The sequence below is a fragment of the Polyodon spathula genome, chromosome 2, assembly GCF_017654505.1.
Source record: "Polyodon spathula isolate WHYD16114869_AA chromosome 2, ASM1765450v1, whole genome shotgun sequence".
Lineage (NCBI taxonomy): Eukaryota > Metazoa > Chordata > Actinopteri > Acipenseriformes > Polyodontidae > Polyodon > Polyodon spathula.
The window spans coordinates 27431851-27458167 of record NC_054535.1 but is presented as its reverse complement, the minus strand read 5'-3'; the positions used below and the strand labels follow the sequence as shown (position 1 = coordinate 27458167).

Genomic DNA, 26317 nt, shown 5'->3' with positions numbered 1-26317 from the left:
TCCTAAACTCTGATAAATCACATTATCAAAAAGATATGACATAATATCTGGCATGGGAAAGGTTAAGGTACAATTCTGCAATTAACTTTCATGGGGCTTCCCCTAGTGTCAATAAGAGCATTTAAAGCATTTCCTCATGTCTTCAGTCTAAACACATTTGAACACATTCCTCTCCTTCAGTCACTGCTGTTCTGGGTGTAGCACTGTGTTAATTGGGCTTCAAACTTCAATTGTTAGTGAATAACTCGGATAATATTGTAACTATCTCTTTAAGCTGACTAGCATCTCTTATTTTTTTGAAGGAATCACATTTGAGATGGCTGCGCCAAAACCAACTTCAAGATTTATCAGTAAAGAACGAGGGAAAATCACTGCTTTGCCATTATACTGTGACGGATTTGTACAGAAAAAACATACAGGAGAAAAGGTAACTTCTTCAAAAATTACTTTTGTAATTGTTTTTAATCATTGTCAATTTTTAAAACTTCTATATCGTTTATAGTTGTTTAGTACCGTATTTATATTTGAATGTATGTGGAAATGTTCCTATATTTTCATTGTTTTACCATTATTTTAACATGGCCATAGTTTACCATGTTTTTTAAGCTTTTCTGTTTGTTTTAACTTTGTGAAGCTTTTATCATGTTTATCATCTTTTATGGGGGTTGTTATCAAAATGAAATATAACTAGAAAACTGGCTTATCCCAATTCCTGGGGTCTACATCAAAACAATCTTCCTTCTAGAATGAATAACTGTTTCCACTGTAAATAGTCAAGTTCTGACTGTACAACGAATAGACAGGTTCTTACATTACAAACAAACTGCTTGGCTCTGCACTTAACTGTGCAAAATAGATGGTTGGAATGTTACATTTTTCCCCTTCTTAAAGTTTACCACAGTAAATTGGCATGGTGTAGAATGCTGTAGAATTTTCCATGCTTTTTCCCTGGTTATTTATCATAATATTCTTTTTTTTTTCATTTATCATAATTTACCATCGTTTACCTTATTTTGGAATATTTTTTTTACCATATATGTCTGGGCTTTACAATCCTCACCTATGCTTTACTATGATTTCACTATGCTGTTAAAAGACTTTGATGTGTTTTTCTTCTATGGTAAACTTTTATAAGAGTGTCTATGTTGGGTAAGTAAACAAGATAGTGAATCTTTAAACAGGTATTTAAAAGAATTGTCTTTCCTATGAACAATTGTTTTATTAGTTACTTCCTGACAGTTGGTACAATAAAACAAGAGAAGCAACAGATTCACACATCACCTTGGGTTCATTGCAATGCTCTAAACCACAGGTTCCCAAAGTTTGATCAAGGAGAGCCACTTAGCAGGTGGGGCATTGAGTGGTGGGCCGCATAATAAAATTCACCTATAATGAAACACCAATATGTGCAATATATATGTCATATCTTTATATATAGACCCTAGACAAACATTTTTTTTCAGCTACCTTTTCTTTTTTGGTTTCTGAAATATGATTACATACATGATATGATTACATGTTTGTATTTATACTTTATTAGCTGGTTGTACAGACCCAGATTAGCACTAGTCTTGGATTACTTTACTTAAATTAATATGGGGTAGTCCAGGATTGGTACTAATCAGGGTCTGTGAAACCAGCCATTTATATGTATGTTTATGGGGACATCCTAAAACGCGTAATGTGGCTTTAATGCAGCGATGTGCAAAGTGGGGGCTTGACTACGACTAAAGGGGCAGTTCAGTAAAAAAAAAATATATATATATATATATAATTTGGGTGCGACGAGTTGTATATACCATCCTAAAGTAAGTCATGGTTTTCATTTACATAATAATGTTACGCCCTAAAAATAAACTGCTTAATGTGAACTGCTTGGAATGTGCAAAAGGGTTATTCATGTTTACCCCTATTTAGTAACATTGGGATTCTTTTTTTTTTTTTTTTTAATGCATACAAATGTTTTCAAATGAAAGATAAAATGTCTTATTGTTCTGAAGGCATATATGACAAACCCCCCCTCCCCCTCCCCTCCATATTATTACCTCCAATGAACTCCCTGAAGTTGGGAATGGAAATCCCAGGTGGTCCCTGAAACATTCTATAACATGGTATGGTCTCTTCTCCACCCCCAAATGTTAAAATGTGAAAATCTGGAAACGACACCAAACCCTATCATGCAAGAATGCAAATTCAAACTCAGTGAGAAAGACTTCTACTCAAAAAAGTTTGTCAAAGTATTTAAAAGATTCTTTAGAAAAGTATTACTATACTTACTGTTATATCATTACCAGTATACCAATACCTACAATTGCTTAAAGGGTGTGTGCCTAGCCTAACCAAAATATATCCAAAGGAATTTTGTATGAATGAGTTTGTATTTCCTCAAACAAAACACAAGCAGATGTTTAGGTTCTACCTCCCATGGGAGTGTTTTAAAGCTCTGGTAATTGATAAGCAGGTATGATTGCTTTTGTTTGGTCTGTTTTCTGTATATTTATACTTGTTTGTGTTACCTTGTTGATACTGAACTGAATGATTTCATTTGCCATGACTAAGACAAGTCATAAACACTACACTGTTATTTGTCTACGTTTTTATTTCTCGTAAATGATAGATAGTCTTTATTCCTGGTGACATGCAGTAAATTTACATTTCCGTAGCCTCCAGTAACCTGCATTTTCCCCTGATCTGCCCAAGAGGCAATGGACACATTTAAATGTGTCTCGACTAAACAAAATGAAATCAATCACTGATCACCCATATCTTCATAGGACACAAGTTATGATGAATGAGTGACTTCAATTTTATACACCTCGATTACAAAGCAATATCTGTGATACTCCCATTTTAAGACTATATAAACTGCTGTGCTTTTGATTATCTTTGGACTTCAGTGTATTATTAAATTTGAGTTTCAATTTTGTGATATGTCATATCCATATCAACAAGGTGCTCTTTTTAATATGCTTCTTATGCTATTAAACTATTTGGATTGTATTTTACACAGGATTTTAAGAGATATTTTGCAGAACTCAGAGGGTCCACCATTTTCCTGTATTCAGATGAGGAAAATGCCACAGTAAGATGCTTTCTTTAATTTTCTTGAGAGTTTTAAGCATTCTTTTTAAATAAAACATTTAGAATGTTCAGACTGGTTTGAGTTGTGAGGGTAAGAAATCCATGGTGACAAATTAAGAACAAGAAAACATAATACCATGTGTTTTTTTTCCCTTAATCTCCCTACAGTATACTGAAAAGCTTGAGTTACAGAACCTGAAGTCAATGGATACTGGGAGTCTGAAAAGAAAGTATATCTCGGCAGAGTTCACTCTAATACTGCTGAATGAGGAAGTTCAACTCAAGGTCAGGGTGCTGTTTAGCCAGCTGTAACAATATAAAGGTTAATTCTAACTAAAAAAAAAAGAATTCCATACATTTCCCACACCATGTACACCAATTCAAAATAAGTGTCTCGATTGTGTAGTTTTGAAAGAAACATGTTATAGCAAACTTGTATTTTACTTATTAAACATGACTACTACACATGGTAAAGAAATCTGTCGGTAGGTCTTGATTTGACAGAGTCATCGCTTACATGGTCCTTTCATCTGGAGAGTGAAATTGACCCTGCTTTTCAGGGCTTTCCTTCCTATTTGAACCAACCAGCTGCTTCACCTATTCACAACATGGTTTGCAGCCAGTAAGATACTTTTAACTAAAGACACTGCTGAGGTAAAATGACCCAGGAATTGAGAACCTTTTTTATACCTAGTGTACATGCCATGTTTTAAAATGAAAATACATTTCTTTTGAAACTGCAAACTTGAGACATACATAGTGAATGAAAGTGCAAACAGGTATTATTTATGGAAGTATTTAGTTACCATAGCTGCATCCACTTTAAGAATATGTTATTTTCACCTGGAGAATGGATTATATTAATTCAGATTCTATAATAGTTTATTTCTGGTAAAATCCAAATGCTTTTATGTGTGTTTGGAGGAATGTAGGTATTTGTTGGTTTATATCTAGAACACTTGTGCTCATACAGTCCACACAAACAGAGAAAGGACTGTTTGGAGTCTATTTGAATGTTCTAAAAGAGCATCTAAATGCCACTGATAGATCCAGTTAAAAACTGTTATTTTCACTCTGGGTCAAACATAATGATAGATTAACAACAGTTTCCTATTGTCATTTTAAGAGCTTTTTTTAATATTGTATGTTCTTTTAGACTGGGATAATGAACTTTAATCAAGGAACATTTTCAACACAACTGAATAAGAGGAAGTGAAAATCCTGGCCAATGTGAGGTTGAATTGTTGATAGAATAGAAAGGCTGTAATAAGTTACTTATTTGATGTTTCTAGCAGTATGCTGACAGTTTTACTCCATGTGAGGCATTGTGATGGGGATGGTTTTAAAAAACCTTGTGAAGATGTGTGAAAAACTACTGAATATTTAATTAGCTGACAGTCACGCATCCCCTATTAAACTCATGCAGACTTTGGCCGTGGGGTGATAAGATAACACTGTGTAACAATTATTATTTTTTTTTTTTTGGTTCCTGGGTAGTAAGTGTTATTTCCTAATTGCTTATGCCTCAAAAGTATAGAAAATGGCTATTATTCCCCACAAACTTTGCTTTTGTGACCAGGACAGTGAGTAGTTTTTCGAGATTTATGATTATACTATATTTATAGTATAATTGTAAATCTCGAAAAACTACTCACTTCTAAATCTTTTGTAGTCATTTTTGTATTACTTTAGTATAAATACATGTTAATTTGGATTCAAATGTTGTTTTTTTCTGACTTTATGTGAACAAAAAGACACACATTTGCCTGTTTTCCCATTGGAAATAGTGATATTTTGAAATATCATTGTCCTGGTCACAAAAGCAAAGTTTGTGGGGAATAATAGCCATTTTCTATACTTTTGAGGCATAAGCAATTAGGAAATAACACTTACTACCCCGGAACAAAAATTGTGTTACATAGTGTAATTAATAGCTAGTTAACCCCTCGGCCAGAATATAAAAGACCTGCAGCTGTGGCTGCAGCAGGTTGAATGTGTTCAGAGTGGAGAATGGTAGTCGAGAGAAAGGAGGTAATAAAAACATAGAAAGCTTAAAACAATTGCTATTCAAGGTCGAGTTATTATTTGTTTGTTCTTTTGGCCAATGTGCCCTTTTGCTTGAAAGTGTTTTGTTTTGTAAACTTGTTTGTTTCTATTATTTAATAAAAAGCTGAGTGCTGTAGCATTTCAGTTTGCCCCGCCGTTACCCATTTTGGTTATATTTCTCTGTTCCCTACACCTAAAGCCATCCCATTCACAGGCATCAACAGCAATATGTTTGTGTACGTAAGTGGCAGTAGAGGACCGTCTGTAGAAAGTTTTTTAATTGCCAATACCTAAGATAGACAAATTAAAATATGTTAAATGTACTAATGTACTGTGTTATAATACTAAAATGATGCCCTCATTTGCATGGTCAAACTGAATTGCTCACAGCAGCCACTTACCTCTGAGACACATCCACGCCAGCATTTCTCGTTCTCAAGTAGGACCCCTACAATTTATTCGGGTCCGATTCCTCTCAGATCTACTCCATAGGGTTTAGCTCATCTGGCCCCCATATTCATTTCATTAAACATTTTTCTGAACTGAGCACAATACTATACTGCTTCATTGACACTTCAGTACAAAAAGCAGGCATTCCAGGTTTCCCAGGATGCTTAGAACACATCAGCGTAATTTGGCAACAACCAGCAAAAAAGGAGAGGAAGGAGCTCCATGTGACATTCCTGGATTTGGCTAATGCATATGGTTCAGTGCCACATGAACTTCTTTGGGCAGCATTTGATTGTTTCAGCGCACCGATGACAATAACAAATTTAGTGAAAGCCTACTTTGGAGATTTGCAATTTAGTTTTTCAACTTCAGAATTCAGCACTATGTGGCAATGCCTAGAAGTTGGAATAATGGCAGGATGTACCATTACTCCACTGGCTTTTACCATGGCAATGGAAGTAATTATAAGGGCATCAAAATGGGTAGTGGGAGGAGAGTGCTTGGCTTCTGGAATGCGACTACCACCAATTCGAGCATACATGGATGACTTGACAACAGTGACTACCACAGTAGCCTGCACTAATAGGTTATTGGGCAAATTAACCAATAACATTGAATGGGCACGAATGCAATTCAAGCCCACTAAATCAAGGAGCATCTCTATAATTAAAGGTAAAGTAGTAGATAAAAGGTTCTACATTAATGGTGAGGCAATACCAACAGTGTCCGAGAAGCCAATGAAAAGTCTAGGGAGATGGTATGACGGGGATCTAAAGGACACAATTCATGTACGAGAAGTTAGACAACAAGGAGTGGAAGGGTTGAAGAGCATAGACTGCAGCGCTTTACCGGGCAAACTGAAACTCTGGTGCTTTCAGTTTGGTCTACCGCCAAGACTGCTGTGGCCACTGACTCTGTACAAAGTTTCCTTGACAACATTTGAGAAGCTGGAAGCTCTAATCAGTTCATACGTCAGGAAATGGTTGGGAGTTCCACGCTGCCTCAACAGAGTGGGACTTTATGGCAAGGGAATACTGCAGCTACCAATCTCTGCTCTAACTGAGGAGTTTAAGTGCGTCAAAATCTGACTGGAAATGACATTAGTAGATTCACGTGACAAATGCGTAAGGGAGGCAGCACCTGTGTTGAAAACTGGAAGAAAATGGACGGCAAAGAAAGCTATGGAAGATGCTAAGGCTGCCCTTCGAATCGGAGATATTATGGGGCAAGTTCAGCATGGAAAAGGAGGTTTTGGTCTCAGTTCAGCTCCTCCTACATGGCACAAGGCAACCCCAGCTCAACGGAGGAAGCTGGAAGTCAATAAGGTGCAAAAGCAGGAGGAGAGGATCAGGTGTATAAAGGCCGTTTCCCAGGCCAAGCAGGGAGAATGGATGAGATGGGAGAGTTTGGAACAATGCAAGATCGGCTGGCAAGACCTATGGACAATGGAACAGAGCAGGATCAGTTTCCTCATCAGATCAACATATGATGTTCTCCCATTACCACAGAACCTAAACATCTGGGAGGGTGAGGATCCCTCATGTCCTTTGTGTTCATTACCTGCAACATTAAGGCACATTTTGACAGGATGTAAGGTTGGTCTTAGCCAAGGCCGATTTACTTGGCGCCATGACCAGGTGCTGCGATGTTTGACATTAGCACTGGAAGACAAGCGTAACCTGACGAATAAGTTCCCACCAGTTCCATCAAAGCATTACACACAAAAGACAATATTCCTCCATCCAGGAGAGCAACCACCAAGAAAAGGTGTTAAAACCAAGCCTCGCTCAGGACAACTGGAAGGTGCTAGAGACTGGAAGATGCTGCTAGATGTTGGTCAACGACTTATTTTTCCAACTGAGATTGCCACCACTAACCTTTGACCAGACATTGTCTTGTGGTCTGGATCAGCACGCCTTGTTCATCTGGTAGAGTTAACAGTGCCATGGGAAGATGCTGTGGATGAGGCGTATGAGAGGAAGAAACTTCGGTATGCTCAACTAGCTGCTGAAGCAGAACAGCGAGGATGGAGAGTCCAAGTTTACCCAGTGGAGGTGGGTTGTCGAGGATTTGTGGCACACTCTACAACCCGGTTTCTCAGAGACATTGGGTTCGGTGGCCAAGAGTTGTGTCGCACAGTGAAGAACCTATCTGAAGCAGCAGAAAGGAGCAGCAACTGGCTTTGGTTGAGACGGAAAGATTCTGGATGGGGATCTCAAGCACAATAGAAAGAAATCAATGCTGATGTACAGGTAAGTAAGCTGGGCTGAGCTGAGTGAGGGATGGAGGGGGTTGATACTGGAACGCCAGAATCATTGTTGAGCCCTCTTGAGGTGTCGTGGGCTAGTCAGAGAAACACAGAGGATGGAAGGTGCCCACTTGAAGACCCCAGACTCCTACTTAGCTCAATCCAGACGGTTGTCATGCTGATGCGCTGGGGAGACCACACTGGGTTGATCCCCGGAGCCTGCATCGCAGCCGTTGTGTGTGCTGATGCGCTGGGGAGGCAAAATGAGCTGATCCCTGGAGCCAGCATTACACTTCAGCAATCAACACCAGACAGAAGGATATCTACATCATCAGATTGAAAACAATGCAAATGGATGGAGGTGCAGATAGATCACATTAGTTTACTGTAAAGCTATGTCTTAGTTGGTGCTTATCTTGGTAAGAGTCGTGTTCAAATTAGCTTCAACATCTACTCTCATGTAATGGAAATCAAAATCAATTCATTGCCATTCAAACAACAAACCCTTGCATTATTTCATGCACAGTTGCTCACAAAGCAATGTGAAACAATAATTGTATCACCAGGACCAGAATCCACTGTATGTGCATTTATAACAGACAGTATACTCCAGATTCTAATAAGCAATTCTCTTGATACACAGAATTCTATTTTGTGGTACTGTACATATTATATGGTGTATCCCCGTTGCTGGCATATCTGTTCCCATATATCATAATAATAAGGCAAACTACATTATACTGTAAGCACACAGTCTTTTTTTTTCCTGATAAAATCCATTCTGTATGAATAAAAAAGGAATGCTGTCATAACATCTTCATAAAGGCTAGAACTGAATAACTGCAGCAAAGGGTGAATGGCTACGAGTCACAGAAGTGCACTTAAAACACTCAATATTCCATTGCAGTACATTTGGTTAGAAATAATAATAATGTTATGAATATTTATATGCAAGTTATGTCGGTTTTCAAAGTGGTTATTAAGGATTCTGCACATACTGTAGTTTATTGGATATTGCTATTGCCCTTGTTGAGTGATATGGGACCCAAAAGGTTTACAGTATGCAATAGACCCCAACGTTTTGTAGTATAGACTTTTGCATCTCTAATTATAAAATGCACTTCATTTTTAAGAACTAGCTAAACGATGGGTAATCTTAATATGTGCTTTTGAATTATTAATCTAACTGCAAGTTATTTAAAAAAACCAAAAAAAAAACAACACAACTGGTATTTCGTATGACAAACAATGGCACTTATATCTGTCTTTTTTATTTCCATTTCAGATTGAAAATCCTGATGCCGGAGAGAAATGGAAAGGGTTTATTCTTACAGTGGCTAAGGTTTGTTTTATATATGTTGTTTTGGTATACAATATGTACGGCATTTTAATTTTATTTTAAAGCTGAGAGCAATGCATCAGTACATTAGCTAGCATCTTAGTTTGTTGCAACATTATTTATTTTTTCAAATTGCAAGGTTGACAATAAGCTACTAGTAGAGGTTCTGTGTACGTTCCTTTAGTGTGCTGCTCCTTGTTCAGATGACAAATGTCACATGTCATGTTGTTTTACTGCTTGAAATGCTAAGCTAATAACAATATACATTATTATTGTAGCTGGAAATTCCTAGCAGGCTTCAGCTGCTTCCTGGACAACTGCTAAGACTGAAGGAAGTGTTGAAAGACGAAAAGGAACGGCAAGCAAGACAGCCTGTGCCTGTAAAAGAGCAAGAACCACCTGAGGCTTATGATGATGTAATAACAAATGTTCCACAGTAAGCAACCTCTCTCTCTCTCTCTCTCTCTCTCTCTCTCTCTCTCTCTCTCTCTCTCTCTCTCTCTCTCTCTCTCTCTCTCTCTCTCTCTCTCTCTCTCTCTCTCTCTCTCTCTATATATATATATATATATATATATATATATATATATATATATATATATAATTATATATATATATATTTGAAAATAAACAGCAATTCACTTTGTGTACAGAACACTTTGGGATTAAATGAGTGGTGAATTATGTCAATTATTCATGTAACTGTCACAGGGTGACACTGTACGTCGACTTTATTTACACATTCAATAATTAAACAATAAAAAGGACAAGAATAATTCAATATTGCTTATTAATGGGTAGATATTTAGATTATTTCCAGGACATGTTGTGACATTCAATCAAACATTAGTATATGTTCTTAATTAAGAGCAGGACTGAAATGATGTTGCGTGTGCACTTTCTTTAAAATCTTGACCCAATTTTTGGCAACCTTCCTGGTTTTATAGACATTGACAGGCTAATTTGACTTTTAATGGATAGCTTTTATATGCAATATATCTATACAGTATAGGTGTTACAACTTGTCTTACTTTGGACTACATTTAATGTATTATACATATATACATTATATATATAGATAGATAGATAGATAGATAGATAGATAGATAGATAGATAGATAGATAGATAGATAGATAGATAAAATTATTCTGACAGTAATAAAGTCAATTAAGACTTAATAATAATGAACCTTAACCATAGCCTTTACTCCTTCTTAAACATTTTTCATCCGTCTAAGATATAGCCTACATTGCAAATCAATTCAGTCATCTAACAAATATATAACTAAACACTGCAATAACAAAAGCAAATCTTGTCCAATCAATGTTAAATGCCAGTAGACTACTGTAAGTAATCTTGTTTTGTCAGACACAGGAAGCAAGTTACCGATTTTACTGTGAAATTCATAAGCCATACCTTTCTAATTGGGTGTTTTATTATAATCGATCTGATCTTAAACAGTCTTCTTTTCCAATGTCTCTTGCAGAAATAGATTATACATTAGTGTCTTTCTGCTTTAGCGTGTAAGAATTTGAATTGTGCTGGTTATAATAAACTCTAAAAGCACTGCTGCCAGTAGATTTTCTGCTGGTTCTAGTCAGTTCTCAGTGTTTTTTGTATACTTATTCTTCATCAAAATCATAGAAAATGCAAACACACTCATTATCTTTTTAAAGATATGTCAGTAACTAAAAACTATCTAGCACCTTCCTCCTTGCAGTTTCATGTTTAGAATGAGGTGGATCAGGATTTCAATGACGTTACACCTGTGTATTAAATAGGGTCCTCTTTGTAATATTGTCTACATCTTACTTTCTCAACATTGATGGCTATACTTATCATATGTGAAATTTTTTTTTGGTTTGTATCAACTAAACATTTGTCATTCTTTATTGCTGTAGGTGTTTCTACTCCATTTCTCGATACAAAGCCATAGAAATGCTGGCTGAATCCCCAGAGTTTGGAAACATGATCTTAAGACCTGGCAGTGAAAAGATGAGTTTTGCAATAACGGTCAGGCAGCTGCTCACAGAGTATGTAACAGAGCCATCATGAGCTCGTGTAAGAAACATTCTCAAGTGAATATGTAAACGATGGATACCACATGACTGACCTGAATATTTTATTACAGTGGACCAACTGAAAAGCATTACAAAGTGATGTGTGTAGAGAATGGCTTTTCCATAGAGCTTGATACTCCTGTAAGTTCCATTTATTTATGTTTTTATTTATTTACTTAATATTTCCTGTGATGCATTTATGGACATTTACATAATCACGCATCCACCGAGACTTCAAGCATGGCCACCATCTATGGATCTCAATCCAATTGACCCTGTAAGGATAGGGATGAACATGAACGACACATTCGTCAACACGATCCTTTGCCTGTCTGTGTGCAATATTCATGACTGAATTGATTAACATCCCTGTAGACACCTACCAGCACTATGTGTCAAGACTGTGCATCAGGCTGTTACCAAACACAATATTACTGTAGGTATAAGTCTTGTTAAAATGGCCAGGCAGTGTATATCTCTCCTTCAGGCCCTGGGTCCATACATGTGAACATAAAATCATGTGCTAAATATAGAATTATATTAAATGTACCATAAAACTTCAAGTAATTGCCAAGTCTCAAATAATCGCTATCTCTAATATGCGCCGGGTCTGCTGGCAAATATTGCAAATAAACACCAGAGGCGTTTAATTGAAGTTTTACAGTATGTGTATAATGTTGAAAAGTATATATATATATAAACATATAACAATATACTGTCACAGTAGGGTTCATTTGATAGAAATAACAATTGTGTGCAAAAGTGTTAATTGGCATGCTAACGGTGTATGACTTTTACAGAATATCTGTCTGTGTTTCTTAAGCTCAGAAATTCAGTAGAATCACCTTTTCTTCTTTTGTTCTGCCTTCTGCCTTTCTTCGGACAGGTCACTGTTTGCAGCCTCTGCGATGTTATTGATCATTTTGTAAAAGAGTCTAACGGATATCTCAGACCTTACATCCAGCCACACACTTATGCTACCACAATTGGTATGTTATTACAATATTTTATTTAATTAACTATTCTTTGGATTTTTGAAAGCTTAATCATATTGAGAGTTGGTGGCCAAATGCACCTAAAGTTTTCAAAATTAACAAAACAAATTATGAAAAAACTCCATATAAGAGCTTAGCTAACACATTTAGTTTTGTGCAGTCTAATCTTATTAGTTAAACAGCATTTAGTATTTTTTTAAAGGCTGAAAAACTGATTATTTCAGTGCAGGAGTTAGCACAGCATTTTGGCTGGAACACTCTCTGTTTCAAACACAGCTCTCTGTTTTGGTTCCCTTGGTATCACAAAAATGTCAGAGCAAAATGTATCCAGTGAAGCCTAAATAGTAATGTTTCAACACAGAAATGCCTTAATTGTAGATGCATGTTAATGTTTGAAAGAATGTCCCTTAATAGGGGAATCAACTGATTGATTATTGACCAGGAAAAAAACCTGTGAAGTGGTGGGAACAATTCCACGCTGCAGGTGAATGGACCCAGGAAGTGCAAGACCATCTAAAAGCGTTGCTTTAACCTAGTGTGGGACCAGATATCATGTTTTAAAATTAATGTTTGCTTAAGCATGTGTTTCTTTCAAAACTGCACATTCAAAACCTATATGATGAATGGATATTTACTGCGGGACGAAATTATGGAACAATGTTAAACTAACCTTCATCAGAAATATACGAAACTGGTACTCTTTCTATTTGATTACCAGTATTCTATCAGGACCGCAGTGCAAGTTTTGTTACAAATCTATTGTGTTGTAATTGCTGGTAATGCTGTGGTCTGTTCATGGTTCTGTTGAGATTTTCCAGGACAATTTACTGGCATTAAAGTTAATGACCTCTCCTCCTATGTATTTTCTTCCTCAGACCAGCCAGTTGTGCTCAGTGAAAGAAAACATCAGCAGAAGAGGCAAATCCCTCGGGCAGTAGTTTCTCCAATGATCCAAACCCCTCCTCCAACTCCAACTCAAAGCTCTGCGAATGAATATCTTGAAGTTGACAACGCCAATGAAGATGGTAAACCAGCAGACCTGTTGCAAGCTACAGTAACTCATCATACTGAAATCTTCTTAAGGGACACAACTAGTTAATTCTAGTCAAAAACAAAGTAATTTGATAAGTTTTATATCAACTGTAGCTAGTGGGTTTTAATCTGGAGATTATTAAGAATATATGTAAGAGGGTCACTACAACTGTTAATATCCCCTACATTAGCTTTCAACTTCATATTTTCACTGATATGAAAAATTCTCTGGCAAAATATCTTTGTCACTCTTCACTTTAACCTGTGACCTTTTAAAGATGACTGCACATTTATTGTCATATGATTTTTTCAGATTCCAGATCTAACATTTTGAGATTTTGGCTTTATATTTAGTACCCAAGTGTATTCTATATTTGAGGGAGTGACTTCATATTTGCAGGGTTATATAAGCCCTGTATGCTAAATGTGTTGGCGACCATGACAATAACCGTTGACCTAATGGCTGTCATTTTGAGGTAATGTGTTTTTTGTTTTTTTTGTTTTTTTTGTATGTTTCTGATATATAGAGATTGCACACTTTGAGTTATTTTCTTAATATATTGTATTTGTTCAGTTATAGTACTGGTGTTGCCTAAGTAATAAATAAATAAATACATAAATCCACATTCTTTTTACATCTGGCTATACTGATGGAATGGAACACATAATCCATTGTCTTTTATATTTGGAACACAGATGTATTCTATTAATTTGTAAATTAGATTAAAATATTAGCGTTACACAGTGAAGATTAACCTTTAAACAGTCACATCATCTCTTTTGGCTAAATTGATTATATAGACCAAATTATTAGCGGTATTATACAAGAATTGCATGCAAGTGGCAGTTCAGAATTAAAATGTAATATTTTGCCAATGTAATTGCAGTGAAAAGCATAATGGTAACAAATGCACTTAAGTTTATGTTCCTGCAGTATTATTAAATCTGGATATTCTTAGAAAAGGGCTTCTTGAGTTGCAGTTAGGGTTGGATCAGTATTGCACTTGTCCTTATACACCCTGTTTGTTCTTCTGGATTTTGACTGAGCAGCCGCAGCAGTGAGCACTCCTGTTCAGATACTTATTTAGGGTTCCTATGGGGACTTTAACAGCAGTAATCAGCTTTTCTTTCTGACTTGTAATAGTCTGAAACAAGAACTCTGTTCAGTTTCCCTCTTAAAGCTGTAGTGTCCACAACTGTCAGTTGGAATTATTTGTTGTCTGTTTACTTCTATAGTTTATATAATTTATCCAACTGCATTCTTTTTTCTTGTTTTATTGAAAATTAACTCATGGATATTGTCGTGCATATTTACATTGTATGTATAGGATTTAGGTCACAATCACAAGGATTTATGTCACAACTCGTTAATTACCATTAAAAAAAATACCCCTTACAGCTCATAGTGTAATTATTAACCATAATAAAAACAATACCTCAAACTGGCGATTCAGGCTTAATTATCCCTAGATTCATGATGAAACGAGATTAACGATTAATATTATATATGCTTATGTATTTCAAATCAATCAGAGATGTGTATTTGTTGTAAGACAAAACAAAACAAATTATTACGTTGATATTCTCAAAGGAAGAAGAATAAAGTTAGGCTTCATAGTTTAAAAAAAAATTTATAAAGCTGAAACAAAATAAAATATTCAAGGAAAAGTAATGCATTGTTAAATGTTCATAATTAATCCTTGATGTGCTCTCTAGTCATAGAGTTCTGCATTAGTGAAGCAGTCTTAATAGTTCAACATGCATTGTTTGGTTGACTCACGCATTACATATACATGCGCCAGCTTCCACATGGCTAAGTACGCATGTACAATGTTACATATTGTGATGATATCAAAAGCATGGCTTCAGTTCAGTTACTTGTAAACACACAATATAAGTTTGATACTTATTCTGTTGGTGCAATGTTTAAAACAAAGTCTTAATATGGTCATCCTCTCTGGAAGTTAGTTGTGCAGCAGCGCAGCATCTCCATGAAGTCTGTAGGCACAAGCTTTCATCATTCCGGAGGGAGCCTAACTTCTCCGGGGCAGCTTTGAAGATTACATCAGTGCGTCTTCATTGAAAAACTTCAGAGTTTGATGAGTTGAGAGCGATGAGATATTTTGAAGAAAAAGCTAATCCAGTGAGCAAGAACAAATCCAGAGAGCTCAGCGAGAATGAAAATCCTTGTTTTGAGTTTAAATAATGTGATGTATAGGCGTTCAATTGTATTGACCTTGTCTTTGTCGGTCCTTCCATTGGTTCACAATACTTGATAGACAGTTGCGTGTGACACAAAAAGGGTGTGTTAGAAATGCAATGTATCCACCCATTTCGTTATCAAAGGGTTTTACATTTATCATTTTAAACTCCTATTCAATATAACTTTAGTTACATTCATTAGAGAAGCATATAAATTTCAGTTTCATTCTCTATACAAAAAAATTATGATTACAAGCATATAAAACACATCATAACATAATCAAAGGATAATATTCAAAAATAGTTATTAGTTTGTAATATTCATTTAAAACACAATATACACTTCAGACTTATTGGAAAACTTACTTAAAATAACGATTAAACTTGTCTCTACAAGTTGTGTAATTAAAAATGATTCTTAAAACATTTTAACTAACTTTTAACACTATAATGGTACAACTGCATAGTCACTATAGCTTCCCTTAAGTTTTATGACACCTTAGGAGACTAGACAATCAGATAGCATTTTGGAAGGCAAGTTTCAAAGAGTTAACACAGTTTGTGGCCTGTGCCTATCAACAAACTTTGAAGTAGATCTGGTTAAGAATGTTCTGGAATCGATGTTAACAACCCAATCCCCACAGCATGACAAATACAAACAACAGTCTGAATTAAATATCTGGAAAATGTTTATATTAAAATGAATTTAACCATTTATTTCTTTGGCAATATTTCAATGAGGTGGAACAGTCCCAGACAAGCTATTTGCATAAAGTATTTAAGGGTTGAACCACCGGTTTGATATACAGTATAAATAACATTTTTTAAAACACCCACACAACTTTTTGTGTGCACATGTTAACAGCATTTAAAGAGCATGTTGTCCTCTTTCTTTTTAGGTTTTTTCCTTAGCCCTTGTTTATTTGGTAAAAGTTAATACTAGTGTGTATCTTTATTGTCTTTATATTCTATTACTGTATGCAGACAAAACACTTTAAATGAAAATAGTGTCTAACATATTTTATGTTCTGCGTGTCCATACAAAAACAGTGTTAACAAATAGTTTACTATATATTAACACAAATATATAGTATAATGTACTGTATTTTCATTTTATACATCTTCCCACTCCAACTGCTTGGAAACACTAGAAAACCTGATATTTTCAACAGGCTTAAAATGTAAAAACTTTCTTAAATATGTTTGAACTATTCTTAAAGCCTTATGGAGTACTGCACCTTTTAAGATTTTTTATTTTTTTTTATAAACTCATGAGTTTTGTCAGATTTATACAGCTATAATTAAATGATTAATTAGAAAGTCTTGAATACATGCCTGTAAACAGCCAAATACTTACTACAACCACAACTAATACATTATATTTCCTATGTCCTTTTATTGGCTTGTGGTTTTTTCATAGACGATTGATTTATACTTTCCCACTACATATATATCATGGATGAAGTGGCGTGCGCACATTCCTCTCAGCTTGGTAACCGTACATTTCCTATCTGTTTGTTTGGCTACTTTCTGCTTTTCAGTCAGAAGTATGTATGAACACATAATGTGTGGAAAAACAGCAAGGTACAGGCATTATTCCAGTCCTCTTGGGCAGGGTATCCCTACATTATATTGACAGTTTGTTGGAAAAATAACTGGGAGTAAACACCGTTGAATGAAGGCATGAGTATAAATACAGTCTATACTTCATAGATATTGCTTTGAGATACTTAGTCTTGGGAAAACAGTTTGTCTATTTTCTATGGTTTAGTGTGGTCTATTGTTATGTAGTGTTTTTCAAAACTCTCTCATCCTTTTGCTGGCACTGCAGACACCAGGAGTTAGTAAGGACCCATGCAGGTATTCAGGAATGTGTTTGGTTTGTTGGAAAGCATATATGATTACTCCAAACCAACTAAGTGGCTTTCATAGTTTGTTTTAATCAAACCTGTGGAGGCCTTAGTTTGTTTGGACAAAAAAAAAAAAAAAAAAACTCAGTTTGGTTGGTTTGCATCAGTACAACTTTAAAGAATAATTGTTTCAGAAAGAAATTGAAACCAGATCAGGAAAACATACCGAGTTCATTTGACATGTAATATGAATTTTAAAAAGTGTTTTTCATTTCCAGGAAAACTGAAATGGGTAATAAAAAAAAAAAAAAAAAAGCAAATATGTTAGCTGGCCAGTCCAGGTCTTTATTCCAACCATCCAATTTATTTGAACCAATTAGTAGTTAATTTGTTGTAAATATTAAGTCATTAGGAGTTACATTGTTCTATGATTCGCACTTATAATCTCTTATACATAACAGTGCATCTTAAGTTAACTTTTCTTTTTTTTTTCCTTTCCTAGGACTTGGCAAAATAAATCATCTGAATTTGAAGGGTAAGTAAGTTTCTTTATCCGAAACAGTTGCAATATTCTTTGTGGTAGCATCGTGTGCTATGTAAGTAGCTCTTACAAAATGTAGAGGCAGAACACAGCATATTTTTGGCTGCAACCCCCTCCCCCCAAAAAAACACACACTTAGCCATTCATGTGCAAAGGAACAAAATGATACTGTAGAGTCTACTGGAATCATGTTGATTTCAAAATATCATATTTTTAAATGTGTCAGTTTTTCGTTAGGTACATAGAAAATGAAAAAGCAGTATGTCATTCAATATTTTAATGTTAATTCTATACAGTCATGCAAAAGTATTTTTTTAACACGATGTTAAAATGCTTTTGGCTCCTCACAATTGATTGTATATTTAAAAATGTTGATGTCTATACATTTTTAACTGTATAATGAAAACACTTTTTGGTGAAAAAGGAGCTCTCCATTTTTATTGTGTGTTTATATTTTTGTTTTGCTGCTTTGGGCAAAGCAGTGCTTGCATAAGACAGTAATAACCTTTGGTAGTAGCAGGTACAGTAGTAGTAGTGTTGTAGTAAAATTGTGACCACTGACAGGCAGGGGAGACCAGGACATGTTAAGTAATAAGGCTCAATTTATTTTTCAAGAAAAGTATGGAAAGTAATTTCCTGAAATATTGTCATGCCTGCACTGCCTAGCCACTTTATTAGAAACTGTATCTATCAGGTTGGGACACCTTTTGTTCACAGCCTTGACAGAACTTCCAGTAAGGTGCTGAAAGGTATCTCAAGGGATATTCATGTATTCCATCATTAATATTTCACATAATTGGTAAACGGAGGATTGTTATGATGAATGTGCTTTTAAAGTGCATTACAAGCATGCTGCATTGGATTGAGATCCTACAATTGATGTGACTAAACCATTCCTTGATGTGGATATCTAAACCTGTCTAGACTGTGTTTCTGGAGAACCACCTTATGAAAACAGCACTTTTTTTTTTTTTTTAATGGTTTGCAGACGATCATCCCCCAATCCGGAACGTTCCAGTGCCAGGTATTAAACACTACAATTACTGTAATGGCTATATTCCTTTCTCTTATTTATCATTTGTATTGCTCATAGCACCTATTGAAGGGCATACTAACCAAGGATTTACATTTCTTACACCTCATTGGCATTACAGCTTTCTTCCAATTCTCTTATTTTTCTGTATTTTAGGATTCCAGATTATGTTTTTCAATTTGAATTGCCTGAAGCCTATTTATCATAAAGATTCACTGTCTGTGCAGCATGTTCTAGGATGCCATCTCATACCACATTAAAATTCCTGTGCTGCAAAGGGAGTTTCATGTTTGATGTTTAACAATGCCAGTGCTGTGGCAGCTTAAACTGCAAGAAGGGAAATTGGGTGTTTTATTAATTACAGACCGAATTTCTGCATACCCTCTGTTACCATGATAATTCTTTGCTACCAAGTTCACACAATTATAGTCAGTTTAGCAATGTTTATTTGTTATATGCAAGGATGGCTAATAAATGCTTAATACAAGTTGAAAGATCCCATTCTTAATAAGATTTAATTTACAGGCACATATAGATTTGTCAGGCTAATCAGGATATTGGAGAGTATATTCAATTTTTAGTCATATTTTTATTTGTTTTACCTTAATTTTAAATAAAACCCGGGACACTAAATTATCTACATAAATGTATAACTTGCAAGAAATGTAGGCTAATGAGAATAGTAAGAAATGTTTTTTCTTTTAAAAACTTGTAAATGTTACCTATGTAAGGTTGACTGAGACTTTTATTGGACAATTTAATAAAACATGCTTTTACCTGTATAAGAACCCCCTGACAACCACAGCACTTGATCATTTTTATATCAAGAAAGGGGAGGGGCAGTGAAACTGTACTCAAGTACTGTACGTTGTTGGTTGGTGACAAAGACATTTTTCTACATATTTGTCTACATACCTCAATCCCCACTGCCATTCAGTCCTGGTGCATTTCTCTCAAGCAGGTTTTCAATTTGATCTCATATTGTGATGTTCATTTAGATTTAAAATTAGGCTATTAAACTCATTTTCACACGTGACCTGTGCTTGATTTGAACCTAGATGTCCAAAGGAGAAAGGTAAGTGAATTAACCACACCATCTAGCCTGCCTGTGTAGTTAACAGTAAGTACCAGTGTATGTATCAAGGTTGTGTGAACTACATTACTGAAAAAAGATTGAAATATTATAGTATCCTTCAGCATTTTTTTTTTTTTGTGTACAACTGTAAATGCATGCATTTGTAAATACTATAAACTATATAACATGTGAACCTGTTTGCCTCAAGGGGTTTTAAATAAATTAATGTTCTTGTTTTGTTTTTTCAAACAGACTCTGGGTTTTCAGAGGAGCTTTTAAAGGCATTACAGAAAAGGAGAGCGACTATTAACAATTAATTTATCTGGATGTATCAAATCAGTTTGACCGAAACCCACCCATCACTGAGACGTGTCATGGTCTGTCAGATCCTGTGTACTGCAGTGCATAAAGCACTTTTTACTATATGTACTTCTGAGATTGAATAGTAATATATTTGATGCAAGGGTGCATCATGTCTACTGGGACACACTAAATGGTTAAATAGTCATAACCCTTGCTAAATTATCTTTAAGTGCCATGCAGTGTTTCAGCAAAACTGGCCTGGACATTTTGAAGAACTACCAATACACACCTCTAATCTATTGCAGTATTGGTCGTTTATATATATATATTCCGTTTGCAGATGGTTTCAATTATAAAACTAAGAAATATATATAATGTAGTAAATAATATCCACTTACATGTCGTGATTTATGATGCATCATTTGCTTTTGTGTATCTTTCTATGTTTTCAATTTTTTGTTCATTGTAAAAAAACTGAAATCTAGTTAAAACAGGGGTGTCCAATCACGGTCCTGGAGGACCATTCCAATCCAGGTTTAACAGGTAAAATGAGATAATTAACTGGTTCAGAATCTGGATGCATGTTTAATTGGTTCAATTAAACAATTTAGAACAGGGTTGGAAGAAAGACCAGAAGGGCCAACTTTGGCCAAGTGTGAGTTACAGTGTAATCCATGGTTTACCAAACCTGGTCCTGGGGACCCCCTGTTGTCTTATGGTTTTCATTCCAACTGAGGTCTCAATTACTTAACTAAACCCTTAATTGAACTAACAATTTGCTTAATTAGATCAATAAAAAAAGCTCATAAAAAAGTTGCAGATTTCAAGTTTCTGATGAAATGTCATAGTTAGTAAGGGTTCCAATTAAGTAACTGAGAGCTTAGTTTAAACAAAAACCAGTAGACACTGGGGTCCCGAGGACTGGGTTGGGGAAGCCCTTGTATAATCCCTATAGTCCAGGAGTGGCCAATTTCGATCCTGGACAGCCACAATCCTGCAGGTTTTCTGGGTATCTTTAAATCATCAATGGCCAAAGACCAGGAAATATGAGGGTTATCCAAGTGGGATCATATAGTTAGTACATACAGTTGAACAACCTTATAACCCCCACCCCTGCCAAATTGAAATAGGTAAAAACTATAGCATAATGCAGGGCCCTGGGGGAAAGGGGCAGTGAAAAAGACAACCCACCATATTTGCTTTCAGTAAAAACAGAACAGCAGGGGAAAGGCAAAAAGATGGATCCACAATCTTATTTTAGTTTTCTCATTTAAATGAAATCTTGGGAAACTGACATATTTCAACAGGAATACAAGTTCTATAACAAAACATTGTCATTTGCATTATTCATCATGATGAAAGAAGTTTGAAATTTGCTAGGGAAGACTGCCCCCTACACACATTACTTAATCTAATTTGAACCAATCAGAAAACAAACACGATCAAGTAATTTGCCCCTCTTGCATTTGATTCATCACAGACCCTGTAACTCCCCAATCTCCACCCTTATAATTACCCCTACTGTCTAATCTATTATGGGGGTCTACTGCCTCGGACAGTTTGCCAGGTGGTGAGCAAATAATGTTGATGATGTTATGCCAAATAATTATCAATAAAAAGTCATTCTGATTCATTGTGTCAAGGGTTTATCCTGACCTACTGTATAACATATAAACAGATATAAATAATGTAAACTGGTGGCTACTAGAATTAAAAATCAATGACTGTCTGATTTCACCACTAGTAAAATGTTCACAATAAGAAAAACAGGAATATCACATTTTCAACTTTCAGTGTTTATTGTGAGATCAGTTCAACATTTCTAAAAATCTTTGGTGTTCAGATGAATTACGGAACCTACATGTTCTATTCGGATACGATGGATGTGAAAGACTGCACTTAAAAGTACAATGAAATATGTTTCAAGATGAACAGTTTGAATCAAGCCATTTATAAAGTGAATCAATAAATGAACAATTTAGCAAGTCGGTTTTTAAACACACATTAAGGCAGGTGCATAGAAAGCTATGCAGTAAAATATAAAAGTATTTACAGAAGAATGCAATACTGCAGTCTATGTGCTAGTGGTCCTTGGCTGCCAGGTTGACATGTGGTTCAGTTGTCTTGACAGAAGTAGTACCTAACTGGGGGACCTGGCAAGTCTTCATCTCCATCCGTTTCAGGTGCAAAAGAGACGGTCAGGTCAACATACTTCTTCTCGGAGGAAGGTTTGATTAGTTTTTGCATCCTATAAAAGAGAAGATTTTAACAACCAAAACTCTGTCATTTCCACATTTATTACACAAGCGTTATCATGAACACCAGGGCTGCACAAAATCAAGTCCTCGAAGTCCGGGGTCCACCAGATTTGATAGGGATCATTTAATAATGAAGCTAAAGCAAGCTAAACCAGTTAAGTAATTTAGGGTATGAGTGGAAGAAAGACCAGCACTGTGCACCCTCTTGATTTACTGTACTTGACTAACCTACATCTATGGCCAAAAGTTTTGAATCACCTAGAATTTTAGGATTGAGACATTAAAAAAAATATGAACATAATTTTGATCTTTTATTTAACAAAGAAACTACAAAAAGATAAACCGCAAAATCCACCAGACACCATAATAGTGGTATAGTATTTCATGTTGGATTTCTTTTTTTTTTCTTTCAATTTTTCATTATGTATATGGAAAACTGCAAAGTGGTATACAATTCAATACGTTAACGTAACATTATTCAACAGGTTTCATTCGACTGTATGAAGCAAAATGTGATAATTCTATAGGGTGGTGGAAAACATTTGGCCATTAAAATGAATACAAAATGTTTCACTGTTCCTCCAACAATACAACTGCTTCCCATTTAATTGTAAAGCAGGTGATGGATTTGAGTGTCTAAGTGCTGCAAAGTTAACTAAATATATATATATGGGCTCCACTGACATGCAGTGCCATCGCATAACGTGGCTGTATGAGTACCAATATGTACAATAATTTAATTTTGTAAACATCCAGTTTATAAATGATGGTTCTCAACTTAGCCCCAAGGATACATTAGCAGTCTCTGCTTGAGAGGCCCTACATGAGCAAGTAGGAGAAGTATATTAATTTAAACCACACCGCACCTGACTAAAATGCCAATTTTATATTTATATATATATATATATATATATATATATATATATATATATATATATATATATATATATATATATAAAATAAACACAGATTAACACAAGCAATTGTAATCCTAACTAAGAATGCATTGACTTTCCTTTCAATTAATATATCTCATGAACAAAATCAGTAATAAACTTTAGTAAAAAAAATAGTAAAAAATAAAAATACACCAGCCATCAGCATGCATTTTATTATGATGACACGGTTCGGCTTACAGATCATTACAGATTAGTATTTATATTTGATATTGCTTTACATAGTTAATATTTTCATAATTTCTACTTACGTGATCTTAAGTCTCTTCTTGTGTCCTGGCATAACTGGGACATACAACATTTTAACTCCATGTACCACCATTGTGGGCTCGATCCCATATTTTTCCTGCAAAAACAAAACAAAAAAAGTCTGAATCTGGTTTTTAACATCATCATGTTAACCCTACTAACTACAAACATTCCACACTCAATCTGTATGTGTTTCCATTTGTATACAGTAGAATTTCAGCTCTTACCCTGACAGCATTTATAAACTCTGAGAGTGTCAAATCTTCTTTCCCATAAATTGTCCATCTGTCCCAGATAGAAAATGATATCCCATCTCTGTTGAAAAAGACAACTATGTTGAATTATTGCAAAAAATCTAAATAAATATTAATAACCTTAGCCTAGTTTCAAAGTACAGTAATTCGTCGCATATCCGACTGCAGTGGGACCAGAGTAAGGGCGGATATGTAAAGACTCAGATGAATGAATCCCCATTTTTAAATACCATTATGCACAGCTGTAACAATTACTATATTCACAATATAATTGTTTGTACAGCTTTTATTAGGGAGCTCCCCTAAATCCATTGTTTAGAAAGATACAAGGTATTAATGCTTGTGACAGAGTAGTCATGTGGGTGCGTGCACTCACTGCTGAGTGACAGGCAGGAGACCGTGACGGAGATTGAAGTTGAACAGGACTTATTTACATATCAACACACTGAACAGCTCACGTGACACTACCAGCAATGGCAGCGAACTGAGCACATACAACACAGTGTACAAAAACTTTGGTAGGATCTACAATATCTGAACTAATCTTCTCTGTAATAAACTAACGCTGCTGAAGAGGTTGATCATGGCGGATAAGCAGTTAGGGCGGATTACTGTAGTGTATGTTTCAATTATTAGGTTTTAGTTACTGTGCTATCACTTAATGTTCACAAGAATTAAAGCAGCATACATATTTTATTAAAGGCATGTTTTGGATTAAAAACAAGAGAGCAGAACAACAGAATTGCCAGTACCATGAGTTGAATGGAATGGTATGTTGACCTTAAAAAAATACATACATGTCAATGTTGCACAAGTGGACTGGTTTTCAAAGCTGTAAATGAGCATTTTTTTTTTTTCAAAATGAGAATTAACTTCACTGTCTAAATTAAATACTGTTGTATGTATTTCTAGTTTTGTAACAGACATTCTTCTCTTTCAATAACATACTTAATTACAAACTGAGCATGCACTCAGCAAATAGTTGGCACTCCAACAGAATGAATGAATAAATAAATAAATAAATGAGTGCTGGGACGAAAACAGGATTTTCATGTTCGGATATTCACTCAATTTAAATACGTGTTTGGATATTTGTTTGTTTTCAAAAAATAATAAAAGCCATTGATTGCTCAGAATGCAGGCAGAGACAGCATAGCAGCAGGGGCAGGGGAGCGTGGCCCTTGTATGTGTGTCTATTTTACAGCAAGACGCTACACTACGTAACATGTGAAAGTAAAAAAAACATCCCGGAGTAAAGAATACGTTGTGTAGGCCTTACTTTACCCAGGTGAATTAACCACAAAACCAAGGATGCCAAATAGCAGCTCAACTTAAACGTTGTTTTGTTTATTGCCTTAAATAAATAGTACATAAAGTTGAAACCGCATTTCTTTTTTGTTATTTTTTTTTTTTTAATTCCTTGCCATTTTTTTACAGTAAACAGTGGTCATAGACACTTCTTCATAAAGTAACAACATGATGTTTACTTGTGCCTTTTTGTAGCTGAACAAGCAAATGAAAACTGAAATGTAACTTTAAACACTAATAAAACAAACATGGAAATGCCGTTGTAAAACGAAGGGGAAAAAAACTGTTTTGGTTCTCGTTTATTAAATTCCACATAGTCGCAAAAAAAAAAAAAAAAAAAAAAAAAAAAATATAATATATATATATATATATATATATTTTATGCCAATCTATATAAAAATCACTACACAACATTTCCAGCAAGTTGGGCACTGTTTAAGCCAGGTATTTTAGAATGATCTGCTTGCCTTTTTTCTGTCCCATGAGATTCTGACTCGCTCTAAAGCAACTTTTTTTCCAGATGGCTTTCCATAGAGATCACTATACGTGCGTGCATACGCATAATCTGGTTGGTTTACTTTTTGCTCTGTAAAACTTTTAAACAGGCTCGAGCTGCTGTGTTAATTTTGTGTGTGTCTATATATATATATATATATATATATATATATATATATATATATATATATATATATATATATATATATATATATATATATTAATTTCACATATCACACAGAGCTCTTTTTCAATTTGCCATTTTGGTGGGGCGGTAAATAAGTGTAAGGTATTTTGGTCATTTCTAGCGAATACGAACATCTGATTTTTGCATCCAAATACATGTCAAAAAATATTCATTCTAATATTCAGACATTTGTCCCAGCACTCAAATAAATATATTGCTAGGTGCAATAAACAGAAGATACAACTGAATAAAATGACCTGCTTGCAGGACTAGGCCATTTGTCTATGTAGCATTCCACTAAATGAAGCTGAATCCCTTTTCCACTCTGCCGCCTTCTCTCAGCTCCCATACCCCTAC

General features: G+C 35.1%; 2 protein-coding genes across 3 annotated transcripts in view; one reads left to right on the top strand and one right to left on the bottom strand.

Moving 5' to 3' along the window:
• Nucleotides 1-175: 175 nt before the first annotated feature.
• Nucleotides 176-21006, top strand: LOC121294780 (signal-transducing adaptor protein 1-like). Its single transcript, XM_041218862.1, has 12 exons — nt 176-427; nt 3011-3082; nt 3250-3366; nt 9111-9167; nt 9443-9600; nt 11064-11195; nt 11294-11363; nt 12109-12211; nt 13093-13242; nt 17804-17836; nt 18831-18866; nt 20203-21006. The coding sequence occupies exons 1-12, from the start codon at nt 317-319 to the stop codon at nt 20265-20267; spliced, it is 1104 nt and encodes a 367-aa protein (XP_041074796.1). The 5' UTR covers nt 176-316; the 3' UTR covers nt 20268-21006.
• A 1027-nt stretch (nt 21007-22033) lies between these two features.
• The window catches only part of LOC121294765 (ubiquitin-like modifier-activating enzyme 6), a 31992-nt gene continuing 27708 nt past the window's right edge, over nt 22034-26317 (bottom strand). For both annotated transcript variants that reach the window (XM_041218845.1, XM_041218851.1), the window contains exons 31-33: nt 23944-24031; nt 23719-23813; nt 22034-22501 (exon numbers count right to left, since the gene is read on the bottom strand). In XM_041218845.1, the coding sequence (XP_041074779.1) occupies nt 22369-22501; nt 23719-23813; nt 23944-24031 (316 nt within the window). In that variant the 3' untranslated portion in view covers nt 22034-22368. The remainder of the gene's footprint in view (nt 22502-23718; nt 23814-23943; nt 24032-26317) is intronic.

Bases quoted from the DNA above. Each gene is read 5' to 3' on its own strand.
- LOC121294780 (XM_041218862.1), top strand. From the start codon at position 317: ATGGCTGCGCCAAAACCAACTTCAAGATTTATCAGTAAAGAACGAGGG. The intron at 12,212-13,092 runs GTATGTTATTAC...TTTCTTCCTCAG, and splicing joins CACTTATGCTACCACAATTG to ACCAGCCAGTTGTGCTCAGT. The intron at 18,867-20,202 runs GTATTAAACACT...TTTTTCAAACAG, and splicing joins CCGGAACGTTCCAGTGCCAG to ACTCTGGGTTTTCAGAGGAG.